The 20,399-nt window shown below is 45.3% G+C and overlaps 1 protein-coding gene across 13 annotated transcripts in view; it reads left to right on the top strand.

The window, feature by feature from the left end:
• Clasp1 (cytoplasmic linker associated protein 1) overlaps positions 1–20,399 on the top strand; it is a 231,372-nt gene that overhangs the window by 151,543 nt on the left and 59,430 nt on the right. For 3 of the 13 annotated variants that reach the window (XM_076547176.1, XM_042257973.2, XM_076547173.1), the window contains 4 exons: positions 12,518–12,621; positions 15,111–15,134; positions 16,596–16,840; positions 18,731–18,794. In XM_076547176.1, coding sequence (XP_076403291.1) covers positions 12,518–12,621; positions 15,111–15,134; positions 16,596–16,840; positions 18,731–18,794 — 437 coding nt within the window. Of the gene's footprint in view, positions 1–4,946; positions 5,055–9,284; positions 9,348–12,517; positions 12,622–15,110; positions 15,135–16,595; positions 16,841–18,730; positions 18,795–20,284; positions 20,354–20,399 lie in introns of all 13 variants that reach the window. The other 10 variants (XM_076547171.1, XM_076547170.1, XM_076547179.1 and 7 more) reach the window with 6 other exon arrangements.

Here is a 20,399-nt window from a genome sequence, read left to right as displayed (position 1 = left end):
TACTCGTTTCAGTTACTTTTCTGGCTGTGAAGAAGCCTGACAACGGCCCTTAGGTGGGGAGCTTATTTTGGACCACAGTTCCAGGGGATAGCCCATCTTGTTGGAAGGCCTGTGGTGGGAATATGAGCAGTTGGTCTCGTGGCACCCACAGTCAGGAATCTGAGACATGGATGCTGATGCTCAGCTCACCTTTTTATTTAGTCCAGGACCCCAGCCCATGAGATGGGTCCTCCCAGCTCAGCTTACGCTGTCTAGAAGCACCCTTACAAACATGCCCAAAGGTATGTCTTCTTGGTGACACATCCTGTCCAGTGGACAATCAGCCACCAAGCAACCTTTTACATTCTGCTTGAAATTAGGGAATAACATGATTTCAGTAATCTCGTGTAGCTCTAGGACCTGCTGCTCCAGTCTTGACTCCAATGGTTCATGTGTATAGTAGAAAAGGAACATGTTCTGAGCTTTGAAGGTCAGTCTCATGAAACAGCAGTAAAGGAGTTTGTTTCCTTCCAAAGAGCTCATATTTGAAGGTGAGGGTTTTTCTTCTGTCTTTTTTTTTTTTTTTTTTTTTTTGAGAGAGAGAGGGTCTTATGTAGCCAGGCCAGCCTAGAACTCAGAGACCTGCCTACCTCTGTCTCCCAGGTGCTGGGATTGTATTACCATGTCTGTCTAAAGTATTACTTTTAAGGAAGATATTTCCTTGGTGCTTATGAAGTAGATAAGTTGTACTGGAATTTTAAGATCATACATGAAGTTCTGGTTGAAAGTGTTTTATTTCTGCACATTATGAGAGCACACGTATAAAGATACATATGAACAAAGTGTATCTTTACACTTACCATTTATAAGGTGGTAGGTGCTAGCATTTTTCAGTAATAGATTGTTTACTGTCATCATTGAGTTTACACTAGATATGTATTTGTGTGTCTGATCATTTGGTTTACTGCTTAGCAGTTTTAAATACAAATATTCAGAAGAGGTGTAACATGTTTTAAGAATGTTTCCTAAAATCACTAAACCACTTAACTCAGTTAAAACTTACAGTTTTAATGGCTGCTAACTGGGCTTAGAATTTACATTAAAAGCTAATAATAGGCCAGGGAGATGGTTCTGTGGGTAAAGCCGCCAGCCTCCCAAACCCAGTGACACAAGTGTGGTCACCGGAGCCCGCGTAGAAGGCCAGATGTGGTGGCACACCTTTGTGATCCTGGCACTCCTGCTCCAAGGTGGGAGGAAGAAAGGAGCGTCCGCGAGCTCCCGGGTGCGGGACTGGGGCAGAAACGAGGTGCTGGGAACTGACCTCTGCACAGGTGCCGTCATCCGCATCTTCTTACACACACAGACACACAGACACACACACACACACACACACACACACACCACACAGAACTAAAGACAGAAAGCCAATTCTAGTGAGATCTACAAATTATCTTCTTTTGTTTTAAATACATTTAACCACATTTTCAAGTTTCTTGTTACAGAAATATTGCCAGGGCTCCTGTTGTGGAACTCTTCATTTTGTCTTTGAGACAGGGTTTCATGCTGTAGCTCAGGTTGGCCTAGTACTGTAGCTGTAGTTCAAGGTGGCCTAGTTGCCAGGAGTCTTTCCTCAGCCTCCCGGAGCTGGGGTTACAGGCACCGTCTATCACACTCAGCTGCCATTTAAGACTTACTGAGAAAAAGCACGGAACTGGCAGTCAAGAAACAAAGCCCTGCTTCTCTCTCTCTCTCTCTCTCTTGCTCACTCTCTCTCCTCCTCCCCCTAACCTCCCCACCCCCATAAGCTCCCCAAACAGTTAGGAAAACACATCCTTAAGTTGTCCCACTTTCAAAGACTTTGCAGATGTGAGGCCATGGAAATAGCCAGCATCGCTAGTGACTGTTAGCAGTTGCCTCCAGGTGGCTTCTGGTGTGCATCTTTTCAAAAGACTAGAAAACCGTTTAACATTTTTGCAACCTACATTGTTTGGTATAATTTTAAATGTCTTGCCGGGCGGTGGTGGCGCACGCCTTTAATCCCAGCACTCGGGAGGCAGAGCCAGGCAAATCTCTGTGAGTTTGAGGCCAGCCTGGGCTACAGAGTGAGTTCCAGGAGAGGCACAAAGCTACACAGAGAAACCCTGTCTCAAAAAACCAAAAAAAAAAAAAAAAAAAAATTTTTTTTTAAATGTCTTACAACTTTCTGGTTAAAGATTTTTGGAAGATTGAAGTTAACTAAATGATTTCTTTTTGTTATGAAACTAGATTTGCTGAGACATGAAAATGTCTAGAGGCATTTTATGCCTTTAGCTTCTCGTAGTTTTCATTAATTCTCTTGTACCTTTGCTTTGCAGTGCACTCTGGTTGGGTCATTCCTTAAAAGGCAAAAGTAGGGTTAGAGATACAGTTTAGCAGTTAGAGCATAAGCCTAGGTGGCTCTGGTGCCCCCTTCTGGCTTTTACAGGCATTGCATGCACGTGGAATGCACTACCATAGACATACACAAATACACATAAATAAAAATGAAAATAAATCCTTTTTTTTTTTAAAGACAAAAGTAAAAATTACCCTTGAACACTGTGGTGTAGGGTAGAGTTTATCAGAAATACAGACCAAACAAGTGGTTCTTCAAGACCTGCCAGCATTTCATGTAGGTGAAAAGTCAAGAGTTTTCTAGAGTGGCTGCTGTTAGGAAGACCAAGTATATTTTACCTGTTCCTCTTACACCTCCCCCATGCCATTGTCTCTTCTAGGGTGTTTGTTTGGGCACTTAACAAGACAAGCTGCCTTTCTATTCCAGGTAGATAGGTAGAGAAGTAAGTAGGTAAGTAAGTAGGTGGGTGGATGGGTGGGTCGGTGAACAGATAGATGGATGGAGATTATATGAATGAGTTTTGACCACTTAGTCTATAAAATTAATTTTCTGTGCTTATTCCAGATCTTTCTGTAGATTAGTCTTGGAACTAATGTTGGAAGTGTCTGTTTTTTCTCTTGTGGGTTAAATTACCCAACATTCGAAATACCACTCTTACCACAAAATGTACTTTAATGAGATTCGGGGCAGTTATGGACAAATTTCTGACAAAATAATAGTCAGAATTATTTTTTCTGTATACCATATCATACAGGAGCCCATGAGCGTGGATGGTTTATCAAGCAGTTTGTGTGGGCATTATTTCATATCGCAGCTTCTCGCTCTTCCTGTGGTCTTTATTGCCTTCATAAAGCAGGCCTACTCCAGAGAGAGCATGGATTTCCATTTCTTTCGCATCTCTATGAACTGGAAAAGACTGAGCATGCACTTATATGAAAATCCACGAGGACTTCTTGAGCTGCCTGTTTTGAAACAGACAGTAGAAAGGGATTTCCGTGGATGATGTTTGGCAAACTCTGAAGTGTGTGTGTACACTGTCTCCCGTTCCCTTCTCATATAAGTGAGGTGATTCTTTTCCTTCCTCATTTTCCTGTGGGGCAGGTAAGAACCAGTGAGACCAAGTAGCTGGACCAGTGAGGCAGCTGGGAGCTCTGTGGGTCACTTTGTGGCTCTGGTACAGTAGTCTCTGAAGATAAGCAGCCCTGCTGTGTACACTTGAGGAAGCTCCTGTGTGTTGATTGGTACAGCGTGGCTCTCCTGATATGATCTATTCAGAATGTTAGCAGGAGTCGCTGATTAAACAGTCACCAGTACTGCGAGTGCAGACCTTGGCACTCCTGTGTCATTCTGTCCAGATGAAGAAGTTTCTAGTGAGGCCTTTGGGGTGGATCATTCAGATTATATCCTTGCCTCGCCTTCCCTTCTTGTAGATTGACAAGTGTCTGGACATCACTTACAAGCTCTTGGGGTCAGGTTCCACCCCGGCACAGAGCTGTTGGGCACACACTAAGTGGCTCCATTTCTCACTTGTACCTTCTTTGTTGGATGGTTTCGTGATTCCGGTTAGTGAGATGTTCTTGTTTCAGTTATAAGTCTTTGCTCTGAAATACTAGACTGTGTTCATTGTGACATAGAAGATATGCTTGTTTTTACATCAGAGAATCAAGCTCACTAGTTTCCAAAGTCTCAAGGATCATTCCTACCTAGTCTAGGAGCTCTAGACCTCTGAAGATGTGATGTCTCTCCAGCTGTGATGGTAGGCATTCCTCTGCACTTACCCTGTACTCAGTGTTTCTGAAGAGTGTTTACCAGTACTTTATTTCTGTTTCCTCAAATTGAGAAGCATGGGTATCATAGTCTTCCTGAGCTTCACAGCCAAGATATTATTAGACCTTAGACTATTGTACGACTTTGTCTAACAATCTAATGTTTCAATAATAACCTGTCCAGAGACAGCTATAAAATACTATTTCAAGGCCAGTAGAGGAATCTTCTTGCCCCAATACTGAGATTTTCTTGCTGTAGAGATCAGACGATAATAAGCAGCCGATCCTGATTTCACATCTGTTGGTTTAGATGGTTGGCTTATGTGCGTGACATCTCCATCTTGACAAGGATGTCAAGAGCCATCTTCTTTTCCTTAGGGAAGTTTGTAGACTTTAAGACCGGAGCCTTTATTCCTATTATTCATCCATATTAAATGGTCTTTTGGAGGACCAAGTGCCGTGAAAACAGCTTTCATCTCCGGAGCTCTTGTCGAGATGTCTGCTAAAGCCACAGACGTTCATTGTTTCTGACATGCTTAAATCTCACTATATTTGATGCCAGGCTGCCCTTTGGGAAGATTTCATTTCTCACATTTAAGTGTAATTTCACTTCCTTGTTTAAATCCACAGCCTTCTGAGGGACAGAGCACAGTTGAATTTATCCAGACCGTCCTGTCAATAAGACCTCATCATGGGCAGGTGGCCCATACTTCCCAGCATAGACAATGTCATGATTACATTTAAGCAAATGTGACTGATGCTTGTGAGTGTTTCTGTCTTCATTAAATTTGTTCACCTTCTCTGAAACCCCTCATGCTGCATGCTAGCACGGAGCAGCCGTATCCCCCGACCCAGCATGAGTCAGGGGTGCAGCCGCGATACCAGCCGTGAGAGCAGCCGCGATACAAGCCCTGCTCGGGGCTTCGCTCCACTCGGTGAGTACCCACAGGCGCTGTGCAGGGGCTCCCGGTGCTTCTGCAGACTCTGCTGGGTGGAATGACCGCTTCCCTCTGCTGCCCTGTGATCCTGTCTTCCTTCTCTCTTCCCTCTTCCTGAGTCACCCTTGTGGTCCCCTCTGCATGCATAAACTTCAGCAACTACCACTTTTCACACATTAGAGGAAACAAACCCCATTTCAGTCTGCCATGGCCATTTGTGGCCACCCCGTCACTGGGCAAGCCCATTCCTGTGGGAGTGTCTAACATAAGGCAAAACTTAGCTGAAGTGAATGGCTTCACGTGAATTCGCACTTAGTCATCAAATTTCTGGTTTACCTTGATTTTTTCCTAAAGAGGATGGAACCAGGGCCTCAGGCTTCCAGGATGCTAGACTCTGAGCCACGCCCCCAAGCCCAATATATATTATTCAGAGGGAGGACAAAAGTATAATCAGACCATGTTTCGAAAGTTAAATGGGTTTTAGTTTTAATAGCCCTGCCTTCCTCGAAAGTGGACATAGTGCATCTGTTTAGTACAGACTGCCAATTCCCCAAGGTGTCCATCCACACACTAATGAAAGGCTTCTCCTTCAATGGTTATTTTTCACTTGTTTGGCATGTGCAGTGCCATCCGGGGTATATTTTACTCTTAATGAACATAAGAACGGAAGTAATTTTGTATTAGACCCAGACCTGAAATGATCCCAGTTCCCAGTGAAGCAGGGGCTTCAGCAGGCTGTGCTTTTTTCTTTTGACTGTGTGATTAGTCAGATGATCTTTTCGCTCTGTAAATGTCGCTTTGAGAGAGACAGTAGTAGATCAAGTCTCTCTCTCTCTGTCCTGCTGATGCCAGACACCTCTTCTGATGCCTTGTTTTTTCTCCAGTGTCAGTAACTGAAGTGGAGGTGTAGCCTCTGACGACGGATACCAAAGGCCTTCTGGACAGTTGTCTTACTCTAGTGGCTCCTTCCCTAGGTGGTCAGCCTTCCTTCTGTCCCTCTGTCAGGCAGCTTTGCCAGCACAGGTCAGGTGTGCCGCAGCACCCACAAGCCTTGGAGTTGAATCTTAAGATAGCAGCAGTGGTCCTACTCATGTTTAACCCCTTGCTGAACTGGCGATTTTTCCTTTTCAATTCAGGCTGTACACCTGTATGCCTTGGCTTACTATCTGACCTTCCTAACAACCTGTTACACGAGTAAGCAGCTCAGTCTGTGGATGATTTTGTGTGTTAGAAGCAGGTCAGCGTTTTTCTTACGGCTGACATTTTACACTGTCTGTGGACCCAGCCTTGACGTCTGACACACAGTTGTGGATCAGACAAGGAGGGCTGAATTCTTGGTATCTAGACTGAACCCTGAGCAATTGATTGATTCCATCAGTTTTTGCTCCTTGGGTAAACAGATGTGCTTAACTGTGTTGGTGACATCTCAAAATGTTGCCGTGTGCAGTTGCTGCTGCCAAGGCAGAAGCTGCGGCTCCCAGTGAACTCTGGCTCCATCAGCTTCTGGCTTCTGTTGTGGTCGGGGCAGTTGGAAATGCCTCTAGCTGAATTTTTAGACCATGCCTTTTACCTCCGTGGGTTAAATCTGGCCCCCAAACTTGTGTCCAGAGGGATAACAAAGGACACCATTTGAAGCCTCAGCTGGCACACTGAGTGACGAGCACCCTTACCATCAGCCTCCAAGCCTGATCTTACAGTCAGACATTGAAGCTGTGGAGCCAAGGGTGATTTCGGCTCCCAGCCTGCCTTGTTCAAAAGCAGTTCTGGTGAGTGTCTCTCACATTGCTTAACCATGAGGTTTAGTGAGGTCCTTACTGGGTTAGACACAGAAAAGGGCTCAAGAGATTTTACTGAAGTGTTGGTTTCCAGGTTTAGAGTTAGGACCAGAGGATTCAGAGAGGCGTCCCAGAAAGTGGCTGTCCTGTGGGAGCTTGCTACATATCCCTGATTGCCTCCTGTTTCTTGTCTTCATGATCACTTCCCACCAGTTACCCTTTGAGTAAACTTACATGACCAGACTGCATTAGGAGAAGGAAGGAAGGAAGGAAGGAAGGAAGGAAGGAAGGAAGGAAGGAAGGAAGGAAGGAAGGAAGGAAGGAAGGAAGGAAGGAAGAAGGAAGGAAGGAAGGAAGGAAGGAAGGAAGGAAGGAAACTATTCCTCAGTGAATGCAGAACGCTCTCTGCCTCCACAGAGGGTTGGTTCCAGGGCTGCCTGCAGATGCTCAAGTCCATTCTAGAATTCCAAATGCTGGAGTATTAAACAGCCTATGCTTCCCACCCCCCACTGCTTGTACATTCAAACCACTGCTGATTATTTATAATACGAAACACAATGTAAGTGCTACATAAATGGTTGTTGTGCTGTGTTCTTTAGGGACTAATGACAAAGTCTATTCAAAATCTACAGGCATGGAAGCTGTGGACAATTGCCAGTTGTACCTGCTGTTTTTAAGTTTGTAACACTGTGTTGAAGCCTCTAAAGAGTCTTAATGCAAAGTAAAATTACAGACTTGAACACTGCTGCTAATCAAGTCAGACTTTGTTTGACACAAGGGAGTCCTCCATGGATTCCACTGCTGGGTGTTCACTTGGGGATTCAACAGAGGAGTCATTGCAAAGCAGACGTTCTATAGAGTACTGTGTTCAAACCAAAGAAATACATTTTAAGAAACCTACAGACAGATCAAGTATCTTAATTGCTTAAATCCATTTTCAATGTAAGCTTCAAGACAGAGCGCTCATGTGGTAGATAAGAACTATGCAGTTCACTCTGGTCTAAGGGAACCATGACCAGCTTCCTTATCTAAGAAAGTGGTAAGTCTTGTTCTAGACCCCTCGCCTCAATGTTTTGTGTGTGAATCCTCCAAAAAGAGCATTTTCCCTTTTTTTTATTTCAAGCTGCTAAAATTTGTATTGCTTGACCAGGTAATATTTTCTTCTAAATATCACATCTACTTCAGGGTATATATTTGATAAAGTGGCATGAGCTTAGAAATAAAATTACATTTAAGGTTGGAGGTTTTGATGCTTTGTGAATAAATGTGTGAGTTTTAATGTGTGCAGAGTAATAGAGGGGGGTAAAGGGTTTCACCTCTGTGATTTTGTTAAACGTGAGCATTCAATGTATAACACCATGACTTTTCCAGAGCAATGAAAGGCAACAGGTATCTTCTATTGTTTTCAGTACATGAGTAGCTGAATGTTATATGGACCTGTGACATCAGCATTTCAGACCAACTTCTTATTCCATATTATTTCTCAAAGTTACTCTCTTCACAAGGATGGAATTTAACATCTGTTTCATCAGGTTGATGGATTTGTAAACATATTACAAATACTTATTCATAAAATATTATTCTAAATGTAAGTTTCCTCTGACCTTCACTGCTACCCCGAATGCTAACACTGTCACCAGTGCTGCTGTGTGCTGGCATTGGGTGTGTCCCCGTTAACACTCCATGACAAACCAGAGGTAGGTGCTGTGACTAACACCACTTTAGAGATGAAGAAACCAAGAGAAACAGAGGGTTAGTGTATCACCAAGGGCCACAGCCAGCTGTGGGCAAACCAGGCCTGCCGTTTGTGTTTCTGAACCAGTGCTCACACGGACTCCTGCACTGTGTCTCCAGGGAAGGCGTCTACACTCACTCACTGCCCGTGGATGCTGAACAGTCCAACAAGTGCATGGATAACTAGGGTAGCTGTGCATTAGACACCAGGCCTTTCCACTGGGCAGAATGCAGTTGTTGAGCCCCCTGGTGGTCCGTGAATTTCTGTTGAGATAACATTATGAACCTCTCTGCTTTTGTTTTTGGTGCATGGTGGCATATGCATCACATACCAGTGACCCATCTCGTGAGCTGAATTAATGATCCATCCTCTGCTGTCCGCCCTGGGTTCAGACAGTGCTCTGACTCCTGGTGTTCTTCATGTGGCTTATTTCTGTAGTGGCTGATGGAAGCTTCGTGGTGTGAATTAAACCTGGAGTCTGAGTCCGTCAGTGCGTCCTTAGTATGAAGCACTGTAACGAGTGCCTCTGTCCTGCCTGTGTGTGTAAGAGCTGTGTGAGGCCAGTGGCCACCATGCAGTGTGGGGGCCCGTCCTGCTGTCCATTCATACCCAGCACCATTTCGTCATGAGAAACTCGGCCTTGGTGGTAGCAGCCCCGCACTTCCTCTGGTACTTGTGTGTTAACCCTGTGGGTGTTGCCGTTCCTTTTACCTGCAGCCTCTCGACGTCATTCCAGGTCCACTAGCGCTCTCTCCACTGCTGAATCTGTTGGGCAGTCAGGTGAACAAGTGCTAACTGCATGACTCGGCTTCCCATCCGTCCCCACCGTGTCTGTCAGCCTCTGTTGTCATCCTGTCAGCCAGCGCTCGCTCCCTCGCTCGCTCGCTCGCTCGCTCGGCATGTGTGCACCTCATGTCCACCCTCCCTCCTGTGCTTTCTTTTTTTCAGTTGTTGAATGTTTATGGTTCTGTTCATAGGCTTGATGCTTGGTCGCCTGTTTGGCATTGTTTCTCTAGCGTTCATATTTACATCGAAACAAAAATCTGGGAAGTTCTTCCTCCTTCCTCACACCCCTTCCCAGGAAAAGAACAGCCCTACACAGGTGCCACTAGGCCTCCCGTGGGGAAGGGGGGTGATGTCATCCAGCAGTTTCACTGCTGTGTCCTGTCAGACGCTAAGTTAGTGTGTTAGTGTCAGGCACCAGTTCCACACACCTCCAGTGACAGCACACAGAGTCTCACACACAGGAAGGTACAGACAACGCCCCGGAAGCTTTACAGAAGAGCAGGGTCAGGATCCAGGCCATGAAGAGGCAAGAGGTTAGTCTCACTGCCTGTGAACTCCAAACCTGCCTCGGCTCCACTTACCTAGAACTCACTGGCTACAGGAGTAGAGTGAATGTCTACATATGCATCCGTATGCCTCCTTAACTGGCGTCCTGTTCACACACTAACAACCCCTAATGGCTAGTTTCTCAATGGAGTCAGCATGCTCTACTAAGTCACATGCCGTTAATGGCACCAATGCTCACCCGTTTATCAAGTTACTTGCCCTTGCATTCTTTCTTCTAAACGAAGCCAGCTACATGTTTTCACCATGTAGGCTCTGATTGAATGTGTTCCCTTAAGGATTAGGGGCCAGGCCAAGGGCACAGTCCTCTGTATCCATCCCTTGGAAAACAGCTCTATCATGTTGGGACAGTGAGGATGGGCGACAGGATTTTGCCTGGTGAAAACAAAAACTCTGTCGTTCTGCTTAGATCTACACAAGCATGTCCCCTTCAGATCCACAGGTCACAGTGTCTACTTTATCAGATGACCAACAGTTGCTGTGTGGGGCAAAGCTATACGCATCTGGGGAGCACTGAATCCTTGCTTTATTCTTAAAAAGTTTTAATTTTCTGTCTGAAAAGATCCAGTATTATCCCTGGAATAAGAATTGCTGGCATGAAATCTACTTGTGTTTTTTTGTTTTGTTTTTTAATTTCTGTTTGTTTTTAAGACTTTATGTTTATGCTGGGTAACTTTTAAATGGCTTTTAACTGAATTACTCATTTCCTTACTCATAAATCCCCTGCTATCTACCCTTTTTTAATGGAAAAAAAAGACTTGAACCAAAATTACTTACAAAGTAGCATGCATATAACTCTTAATTCTACCCCTGCTTCACATTCTAACAAATAAGCGTACATATGTAGGTATGAGTTGACCGTGCATGGTCTTTGTAGTTCATAAGCAATAGTAACTCACCACCAAAACCTAATGGAATAAGATGACATTTGTAATCATCAGCAAGTGCATTAAAAAAGGGGATAGTATAACATACAATTTTTGTTTCTTTATTAAAAAATTTGTGACTGTGTATGAGTCTTTTGACTAGCGGTGTGTAAATTATTTTTCCCTGCCTGTGGTGGTAGAAGGTGATATTTTAAAAAAGCCAAATAATGTTTCATTTTTAAAGTTCACTAATTTTGTAGATGGTGTCTTATTCCCTGCCCAAATGCTTAAATATATCATTTCATAAGAAATTCCTAGGGCCCAGATGGGTCAGCAGGTAAAGGCACACTACCGAACCTGACAACCTGAATTGGATATCTGGGACCCACAATGGAAAAAGAGAACTGACTCCTGCAAGTTGTCCTCTGACTTCCATATGAGTATCATAGCCCCTCCCCACAGAATAAAAAATAAATTAAAATGTAATTTCAAAAGAAAGATCAATTCCTATAAAAATAAATACCGTATCTTATTCCAAACGCTGTATTGCTAAAGTGTGACTAAGGCAGAGGTTTTTTTTTTTCCTTGTCCAAACAGTGTTTATTAATGCAGGAAAAACATTTTTTTATCTTAACATTTTTTTCTTCTAAAGGTTTCTATGTATTAGGATTTGAATGAGTAAACTTTTCATCAGTAGATGATGAGCCCTCCCGGAATGTCTAACGTCCAGGAACTTTGTCCTGCTGTGGTTTTAATCTCCAGCACTTTCTAAGCTGGTTCGCTGACTCAGTGGGACTTTAAGAAGTGAGTCTTCATTTACCTGATGAAGACACCCTAGGAGGCTGGAGAGGTGCTTGGGCGTGAGAGTGCTCACTGCTTCTCCAGAGAACCCACGTTGAGTTGCGGTACCCATGTTACGCCACTCACACGTGCCTTTAATTCCAGCTCAGGGCATCCGGAGCCCTTTTCTGGCCTCTTGGCACACGTGTGGCATACACTCTCACACATACACACAAATAAATTAAAGTAGCTTTTAAAAAGAAATTTAGAATAATTGCTTAAATTGCTAACATTTATCTAAGTTTTTGGATTCCTTTTGTCTTATCTATATAAACTTTATCATTCAAAAATCCTTAAAGGAACTCAAGTAAAATTTAAATGGAAGATGTGTAAATGATTAATGTTCTGAAAAGAAGGCACTAGATTTTTATGGTGATTACTAGATAATTTGAGTAAGTTGATCTTTAAATAATAATAACACTAAGGAAAATTTGTACCAAGATCAATCTAATAATTTATTTTAAATTTTAACTTTTTCCATCACTTTGCCTTAGATATTATTCCCCAAACCATGAAACTTGCTTAAGTTAGGCAGACATCAAGGGCACTTGCCTCTAGAAGGAAAGCTAATGGATTTAACCCAGATTCAACCCAGAGCCCTGCTCCCTTCCATAAGTTCTCCTATCTTCTGCCCCAAGCCTTTTCAGTGATAAAATGCCCAGAACAGGCTCCACTTAAACGAACAAACAAATGAACAGGGAAAGCACTCGCTGTGACTCATGAGTGTTGGATGTGAATACCTCAGCCCTACCACTGGCAGGCCCGTCCAGTGCCGTTCTCGGCGGCCGAGAGTTTCGTGTCTTTCTGTCTGTAGTGGGAGGAGGCAGGAGCCCTGGCAGAGAACTGAGAAGATGTGAACCGGCTGACATGGGTCCTGCTTTTGTTTTTGAATAGATCGGTTTGGGCTGGGCCAGTCGGGAAGGATCCCTGGTTCCGTGAATGCCATGCGAGTTTTGAGCACCAGCACAGACCTGGAAGCCGCCGTGGCCGACGCGCTGGTAAGAGGCTCGGGGGGATGGGCTGGCTCACAGCTGATCACACATCCTTTTCCATCTTGACACCTCATTGCCTGAGATCGGGTGACTAAGTCATCCTGTATGCCTCAGAAGGGCTGTGAGTAGGGTGGGGGTGACGACTCCACAACTAAAGCACATGGAAAGGTGAGGAGCAGAGTTCAGATCCCAGGCCCCACGTGGGTACCAGGCTCAGGGGTGGCCTGCCTGTAATCCCAGCATTCCAGAAGCAGAGTGGGATCCTCTGAGCAAACCTGCCGGCTAGGTTACATTAGCAGCCTGTGGGTTTTAGTGAGAGACCGTGCCTCAACTGAGTAAGATAGTGAGCAAGGAAGACCCTCCACATCCTCTTAATATACATGCGTGCACACACACACACACACACACGCACACGCACACACATTGACATACCCACACACCTCACATATACACATGAGAAAAAGAGGAAAAAGTTCTGTAAAGTCTATTATTTTTCTTTCTCACACTTTTACCATTTTACAACACATAGTGAAGTCAGCCTCCCAGGAAGTAGCGGCATCGAGAACCTGACCCACGCATGCTCCTTGGCACTCAGGAGACTGCGATGACATTGGCCTCCCACATGTCATCGAGCCACCCCTGGTGTTCTGTCTGCCATCGCTTCTTTTCCCACAGAATTTCCTGTTTTCATCCTCTTGCCTCCAGTGCTTTAGGAGCTTTGCCAGCACAGCCCGCACACGAGATCGTAACAGCAGACGATGGAGTTTGAGACCCGACAGTCGTGTTTACTCTGTTACATGGTTCTGACCTGGGGGATTGCCCCACCCCTAAAAACGGATCCACTCTGTATTTTCGTAGAGTGGCCTGGGGTGGGGGTGGCTCAGTCACTGAAGTACCTGTGGTGCGAGCACCAGCACCTGAGCGTCGTCCCCAGAACCATCCCGAACGCTGTGTGTGGTGGTGCGTCCCTGTCATCACTGCATCAGAGATGGGGACGGGCTCGTGTTTTGGGCTTGCTGGCCAGCCAGCCGAGCTGAGTCCATGAGCTCAGGAATAAGTGAGGTCCTGTCTCAAAGACAAGGTAAACAGCATCTTGAAGAATGGAACCTCAGGTTCAACCCCTGCCCCTGACACACACACACACACACACACACACACACACACACACACACACACACACACACACACGCAGGAAAATTTTCCTAAATATTAAGATTTGGTCTCTAGATATCTAAAGCACTAGTGGAGGGAATTTTCGCATATTACATTATTATACTTGAAAAAAAAAGTCAAGTGCTCGTGTCTGCTTCAGTCTGTGGCACAGCAAACCTTCTGTAAGGTCAGCCTGTGGTGAGCTTGCCTCCCAGCTGGTAGGAACAGCCTCCCACACCCATTTCAAGTGCTCGGCATCTGAAATAGGTCTTCAGAATGGTCTCATGGTTCTTCCCTCTGCTGTTCTAAGAGTTATCCTCTTGTTAGGAAAAGAGCACCCACACAACAGTCTTACTTCCCAGTCTAAGGGTTTGGATTCAGCCCGTGCCACCTGACCATCGCTTTGTGGCCCATGGCTACCGTGAAGCCCGCTTCCATCCCTCGCTTCTCTGCCTTGTTTGGTCTTGCTCAGTCAGGTGCTTTCTGTAATGCGTATCTGTGAGCAAGCTGTTGACCGCTGTCGGAAGGCTTTCCTGGGTAGGCAGCCAGCCTGGCCAGCTCCGTCCATCAGCCTAAGCACAGAAGGACCTTTTTCTGGCAGGTACTAGAGTGTGCAGTATTGCTCGAACCATGGCTTTAACCTGAGAGTCAAGAGCTGGAACAGAATCCGGTGAGGCTTTCTTTTTTCAAGTCAAAGCATTCTGAATCTGCCTTTTATATATGCAGAGATCCTATCGGAAGTGGTGGTCAGGAGGCTGGGAACAATGGAGCTGAACCCTCAACTAAGAGGGGCTTCAGTTCAGGCAGATTTTCTGAGCTGTTTAAAGCCCACGTAAGGGACCATGTGCAAAGTCTAGGAGGCAAAGTGGGGCTGGAGAGTTCAGACCTCTGCTGAGTGACGTGAGCGTCCTCTGAGCCCCAGCCCCGTTCTGTCCCTGCCTCCCTCGCTCGGTTGTCCGCTCTGTCTGGTCTCCGAGTGACCTGCTTCTGAAGGGGAAGTGCCGGAATGGTAGGGAATCCTTGCCTACAGAATGGAAGCCCCTGGGGTCAGCAGAAGATCTCATAGGAACAAATACTGGATGAACGGTGACTTAGAGACGTATGTGGAGTCTCGGAGAGAATTCTGCCATGAACCAGAGAGCCGGGGAGAGGTGCAGGACTAGGAAACGCCATTTGCAAAGCAGTCTGCTGCCATCTCCTCAGACAAACCGCTTGCCTACCCGTGTTTTGGTTTGCTAAGAGATGTTTGCTCTACACTTTTGTTGCCAGAACAATCCCCACATACGCTTCTGACATAATTCTCTATGCTTTTTCCCCGTCCTCCAATCCTTTCCTGCCTACAGCTGTTAGGAGACGCCAGGAGCAAGGTACCCGTGCTTTCACTTTTGTTTACGACCTTTTTTCTGTTGCAAGTGTATTTCTTTTAGAATTTAGTTGAAAGCAGCACAAAATGTAGTAGTTGTAGTTAGAAATTCTGGTCTCACGTGTTTCTGGTAAGCATTGTGGTCTGCTGTCTTGTGATGGAGTCGTCACCTTTCACACACTTCTGTGTTTGTTTTTTTACTGTCACTCCCCCTCTCCTTTTTGTGTTTCATTTCATTAACTCAGTTTGTCTCTGTTTTATCATAATTTCATGAATAGGTCTGTCAACCAACCTTTTTTCTTAATTTAGGAATCTGGCTTATATGTAAGTGTAAATCATATGGTTTATTATCTAAATCAAAAATATTTTCAAAGGTAAAAAGGGAATGCTATGAATAATTTTGTTGGAACAGGAGGCAGTACAGTCATGAGGAAGCTGGTATTCAAAATAATTAACAAAATTTGAAAATTAAAATTACAATTAGAACAGTCTGTGTGGCTAGAGTCAGTAACTGCGTTTAGGAAACACTGTACATGCCAACCTTATCATACTGTTGTACTGTATATGGTTTAACACACTGTCTTATATTCAACGTGTGATAGAGGAATAAAGAGACTGCTGTAGTCTGCTTAAAAAGAAGCTTGTTAGGGCTGGAGAGATGGCTCAGAGGTTAAGTAAGAGCACTGGCTGCTCTTCCAAAGGTCCTGAGTTCAATTCCCAGCACTCACATGGTGACTCACTACCATCTGTAATGAGATCTGGTGCCCTCTTCTGGCTTACAGGGATACATGCAGACAGAACACTGTATACATAAAAATAAATAAATAAATCTTTTTAAGAAAGCCTATTTGCGTTATGAAACCAAGTGATGTTATTACCTAAAGTGGCTCACGCAGTATGGGGCCCTTCTGCACAGAATACTTCCACCACTGACATTTCAACTGCACGCTTCTTAAAAGCAAACATGATTGTTCACGCTGTGGCACCCACAGACCGTGCTTGAGGTGGATTGCTCTGGGCTCTGGAGGGCTGAGCATGTGCACACGTCTGCAGTGTGTGAGTACTTTATCCTTCAGCGTTCCATTGAGCCCTCGCAGTCGTCTGCTGAGGCAGGTGTAATGGTTCCCTCCCTGCGAGGAGTCACGGAGGCCGACAATGACATGGTGCCAACAGTGATGCCAGGTTCGGAACCCAAGACCATCTTTCTGAAGATCCCCCTGCCACCCATACACAAACACACACACACAAACACGCACGCACTTTCTACAGGACAGCAAATCCTCTCTCCCTCACCAAGATGTGCACCATGTCACTTCTGTCACTACCTTGACAGTTCCCTGATCTGTAAGCATAGGAAGTGTATGCGTGTGTGTCTTTTTACATTGAGTTCTGTGCTGTAGTAAATGACTCCTGAAAGGCTCACCTTCCACTTCTTCCTCACCCCGCCCCTCATGGGACCGTGCAGAAGAAGCCTGTGAGGAGGAGGTACGAGCCCTATGGGATGTATTCTGACGATGACGCCAACAGTGACGCCTCCAGTGTGTGCTCTGAGCGCTCGTACGGCTCCAGGAATGGTGGCATTCCTCATTATCTGCGGCAGACTGAGGACGTAGCGGAAGTTCTCAACCACTGCGCTAGTTCCAACTGGTCGGAAAGGAAAGAGGGGCTCCTGGGCCTGCAGAACTTACTGAAGAGCCAAAGAACACTGAGGTGAGATTAAGACACTGCCACGAGCTGTATCCCAGTACCCTGTTAGACTCCCCAGGGCTTTGAGGGAGGCTGCCATTACAGACTCCTTGCAAAGTTCTAGTCACTGGGTGCTAACAATGAGAAGACATAGTGCCTGCCACGCAGATGCTTGGACATCTAGAAAATTCTCTGCAATCTGATAGGCTGCTAAAACATTTGGTTCCCGTAAGGTGCACTCTGTCCATCAGATGATGCTCCTGAGGGGTCAGGTACAGAAAGCAGCTGCACATTGCTAGGGCTTACTCCTCCCCAGGCTCCAGGATAAAATGTAGTGTCTGTAAAGTCATACCACTCGTGTGTACCGAGCGAGCCCTGGATGACACAGAGCCCTCCCCAACAGCAGCAGCACATTAGCTTTACAGTGATGATTTCTTGTACCTTCCTTTGATATTTCTTAAAGGTTTTAAATAAGCAAGTATTACATATACCAAAAAAGTATGCATTTATGTCACATTTCATCACATCTAAGCTGCCACTGGCATGGCATTATTTTATAACTCATGAAATAATAGAAAGCTAGTTAGGTATGGGTAGTCTGTTCCTGTAATCTCAGCGCTGGAGAATCTGTTAGTTTTGGGCCAGTCTGGACTACCGAGTAAGATCCTGACTCCACCCCTCCCCAAAATAAAAGGAAAGGAAAAAGGATGGTAAATTCTGTTCACTAATCAGGCCTGTTAATACGTCCTTGGTGTTAAGGCCAACCTGCTAAGCAGATGTGAGTGAAGAGTGTGGAAGCCATGAAACACACTGTATTACAACTTCTGAGCATTGCTGCAGAGAAGGGCAGGTTTTTGTGTTTTTTGTTTTTGAATAAGTTTGTGGCTGTGGGTAGAAGACCATTCTGGCTCCATGTGGTTCATGAACTGTTGGCGGTCCAGTCTGCCTCCGCACACCCTTGCTTCCCTTAGCCCCTCTGTCCATACAGATGATGGGGGAGATTCTGTCACAAGCTTCTGGAACACAGGCACCTTGTGATTGGTCAGCCACAGCGCAAATGTGCTTTGTCAGGGTTGTTCTGGAAGCTGATTGGTCTTGTTGACTAGTCCACTTTCTGGATTCTCCGTGTTTACTATGTATACCCGAATGGTCCTTGCGAACCTGCTAGCACTGATCTAGGTTACTGAAGGATCATTGAGGCATCTGTGTCTCAGATATGTGAAGGAGGTGGATTGTCCCAGGTTGACGGGAAAGAAGAACTCTTCTTCCCCACCTGGATGTAAAAGGGGGCCTCAGTTACGCTGAAAAGTTGTGAGGAAAGGCAGAAGGCACCGGTGTGCACTGCGGCTTTTTTTGGCCCCAGGGTTAACTGTTGTCTTGTCTCTCCTCAGCCCTGTGGCATAGGCTTATCCTCAGTGCCCAGCCGAAAGAGAAGGCACAAAGGTGCCATTGTACAGGTTAAGAGTGCAAGTCTGTGGTCCAGTGAGATGGCTCAGTGGGCAGGGTGCTCACTGCTGAGCCTGGCAACCTGAGTTCAGTCCGTGGACCCCTGCCATGTGGTAGGAGGAGAGACTTGACCTTCACACACGTGCATGTGCACACGTACATAAATAGTTAGCCTGGCGGGTGAAAACAGACCTGGGCTCAAGTAAGGGGACTTGGCTCATATCTGTCTACCTCAGGGTGGCAGTGAGCAGACGGCAGTCAAACCTTTTCCTCATCTTACAGTGAGTCTAAGACTGGCCTTTAGACTCAATTTCATCACCAATTAGATTAGATAATTCACTTGAGATGGGTTTTGTTGTTGTTGTTAAATCACTAAAGATTAGGTAAAGGGTTTCTAAAGCAAAGCCATAACTAGCTGCACGGTGATACTACATTTTAAACTCATTTGTTTTCATTTTTCTCCTATAGTCGAGTAGAATTGAAGAGATTGTGTGAGATTTTCACCCGAATGTTTGCTGACCCTCACAGCAAGGTAACCAGGCCTCATGTATATTCCATCTGCATGCCTGTGTGAACTGTGTACTACACCCCAGGACTGAGAGAGAATTCCCCAATAGTCTTCATTAACATCTTCCTAAGTGCAGTTCTTGGGAACCTACATGACCATCAGTTTCAAATTAAATGTGCCTCAAGTAAGGAGTGTCATGAAAGGAATCAGCTAGAAGCTTTTGTTCAGTCAGCAAGCATTTTTGTCTGTCTCCTTTCAGCCAAACAGTGTGCTAGGTTCTAGAATACAATATAGTACATTTTAAAATGTTACAGTAGTGGGAGAGTGTGAATGATTGCCTTGGTATCATGTAGAATTTGTATTCATAGGATAAGATAGAAAAAATGGAAGTACTTATTTATTGCCTTTATTGGAAAACCAAGTTCAGTTATTTCCCCCTTGGAATCGGGCTGTTCCCGATCCTAGGTGGTACCCTGCCTTCGGGTAGACAGTGGACACCAAGCTTGAGGGCTGCTGAGGAGAAGCCATCGAGAGGGTGGATCAAAGTCCTCTCCAGGGGTGGTGCTGAAGGGGCCTCTTTCCCAGAGTTCCTTGGCTCTAACAGTATTTGAAGTAAATACCGTTGTTCGGGAAAAAGCCAGTAAGGGCTGTTGATGTCGAGAGAGTGAGAAAATGGAGAAATGCTGACAAGATGGAGTTGAAGGGTGAACACCAGGTGGATACTGGAGTGTGGAGATTCATTGTGCACAGGGTTGCACTACAGTTTCCTAGTAAAGATGGTCTCTTCCAAGTCATGCTGGGAGAAAAAAGCCTGCGGTAGCCACAGTCCAGCAACTTGCTTTTCTTTCTTCTTTCCTATTTTTGCATCCTCATAGGACTTGTCCTTGAAGTAGTAAATATCCATCCACCCACCTATCTATCCAAATGTTCCCCCACCCATCTGTTCATCCATTCACCCATCCATCCTTCTATCCTGCCTGCCTGTTCATCCGTCCACATATCCATCTACCTACCTACCATCCATCTATCCATCTACCACTCAACCCCCCGTTCATCCATCCACCTATCCATCTATTCGTCCATGTACCCACCCTCTACATCCATTCACCCCTCTACCCAGTAGTTCAACCTTTCCTGAATTCCTGCCTTGAGGTAGGGAAATGGAAAACCCGGCAAGCCCCTTGCCTTGCCTTGGAGGCACTCACGGGAGCACAGGGCACGTCTCCTCCTCTTCACTCCTAACAGCTCTCACTGTATCAACTGTGAAGCCTATCCGCGAAGGCTTTCCAGATAGGACAACATCGAAAGTGTTAATTTTAAAATCCCCCATAGGCTGAGTTTAAAGGCCACGTAGATACCCACAGATCGGATCATCAAGATTGTCCTCTATGGCGATATTAAGAACGATACAATCTAAAGCATAAGCCTGCTATAACTGTTAAGAGTTATACCATAAGGGATATTATGTTAGATGGCTTCACATTGATGAACTTTCTGTTACCCGTTACCTCTAGATTGCTGATTCAGAAGCAGAATGTGAGGATAAAGAAGGAAATTTGTTTCGATCAGAAGGCTCTTGTCCAGTGAGTTGGAGGTCTCAGTTTAGTTCATATTTATTAGCCGCCTGAG

The sequence above is a fragment of the Peromyscus maniculatus genome, chromosome 11 (assembly GCF_049852395.1).
Source record: "Peromyscus maniculatus bairdii isolate BWxNUB_F1_BW_parent chromosome 11, HU_Pman_BW_mat_3.1, whole genome shotgun sequence".
Lineage (NCBI taxonomy): Eukaryota > Metazoa > Chordata > Mammalia > Rodentia > Cricetidae > Peromyscus > Peromyscus maniculatus.
The sequence above is the reverse complement of the archived record's forward strand: the minus strand, read 5'-3'. Positions and strand labels throughout refer to the sequence as shown.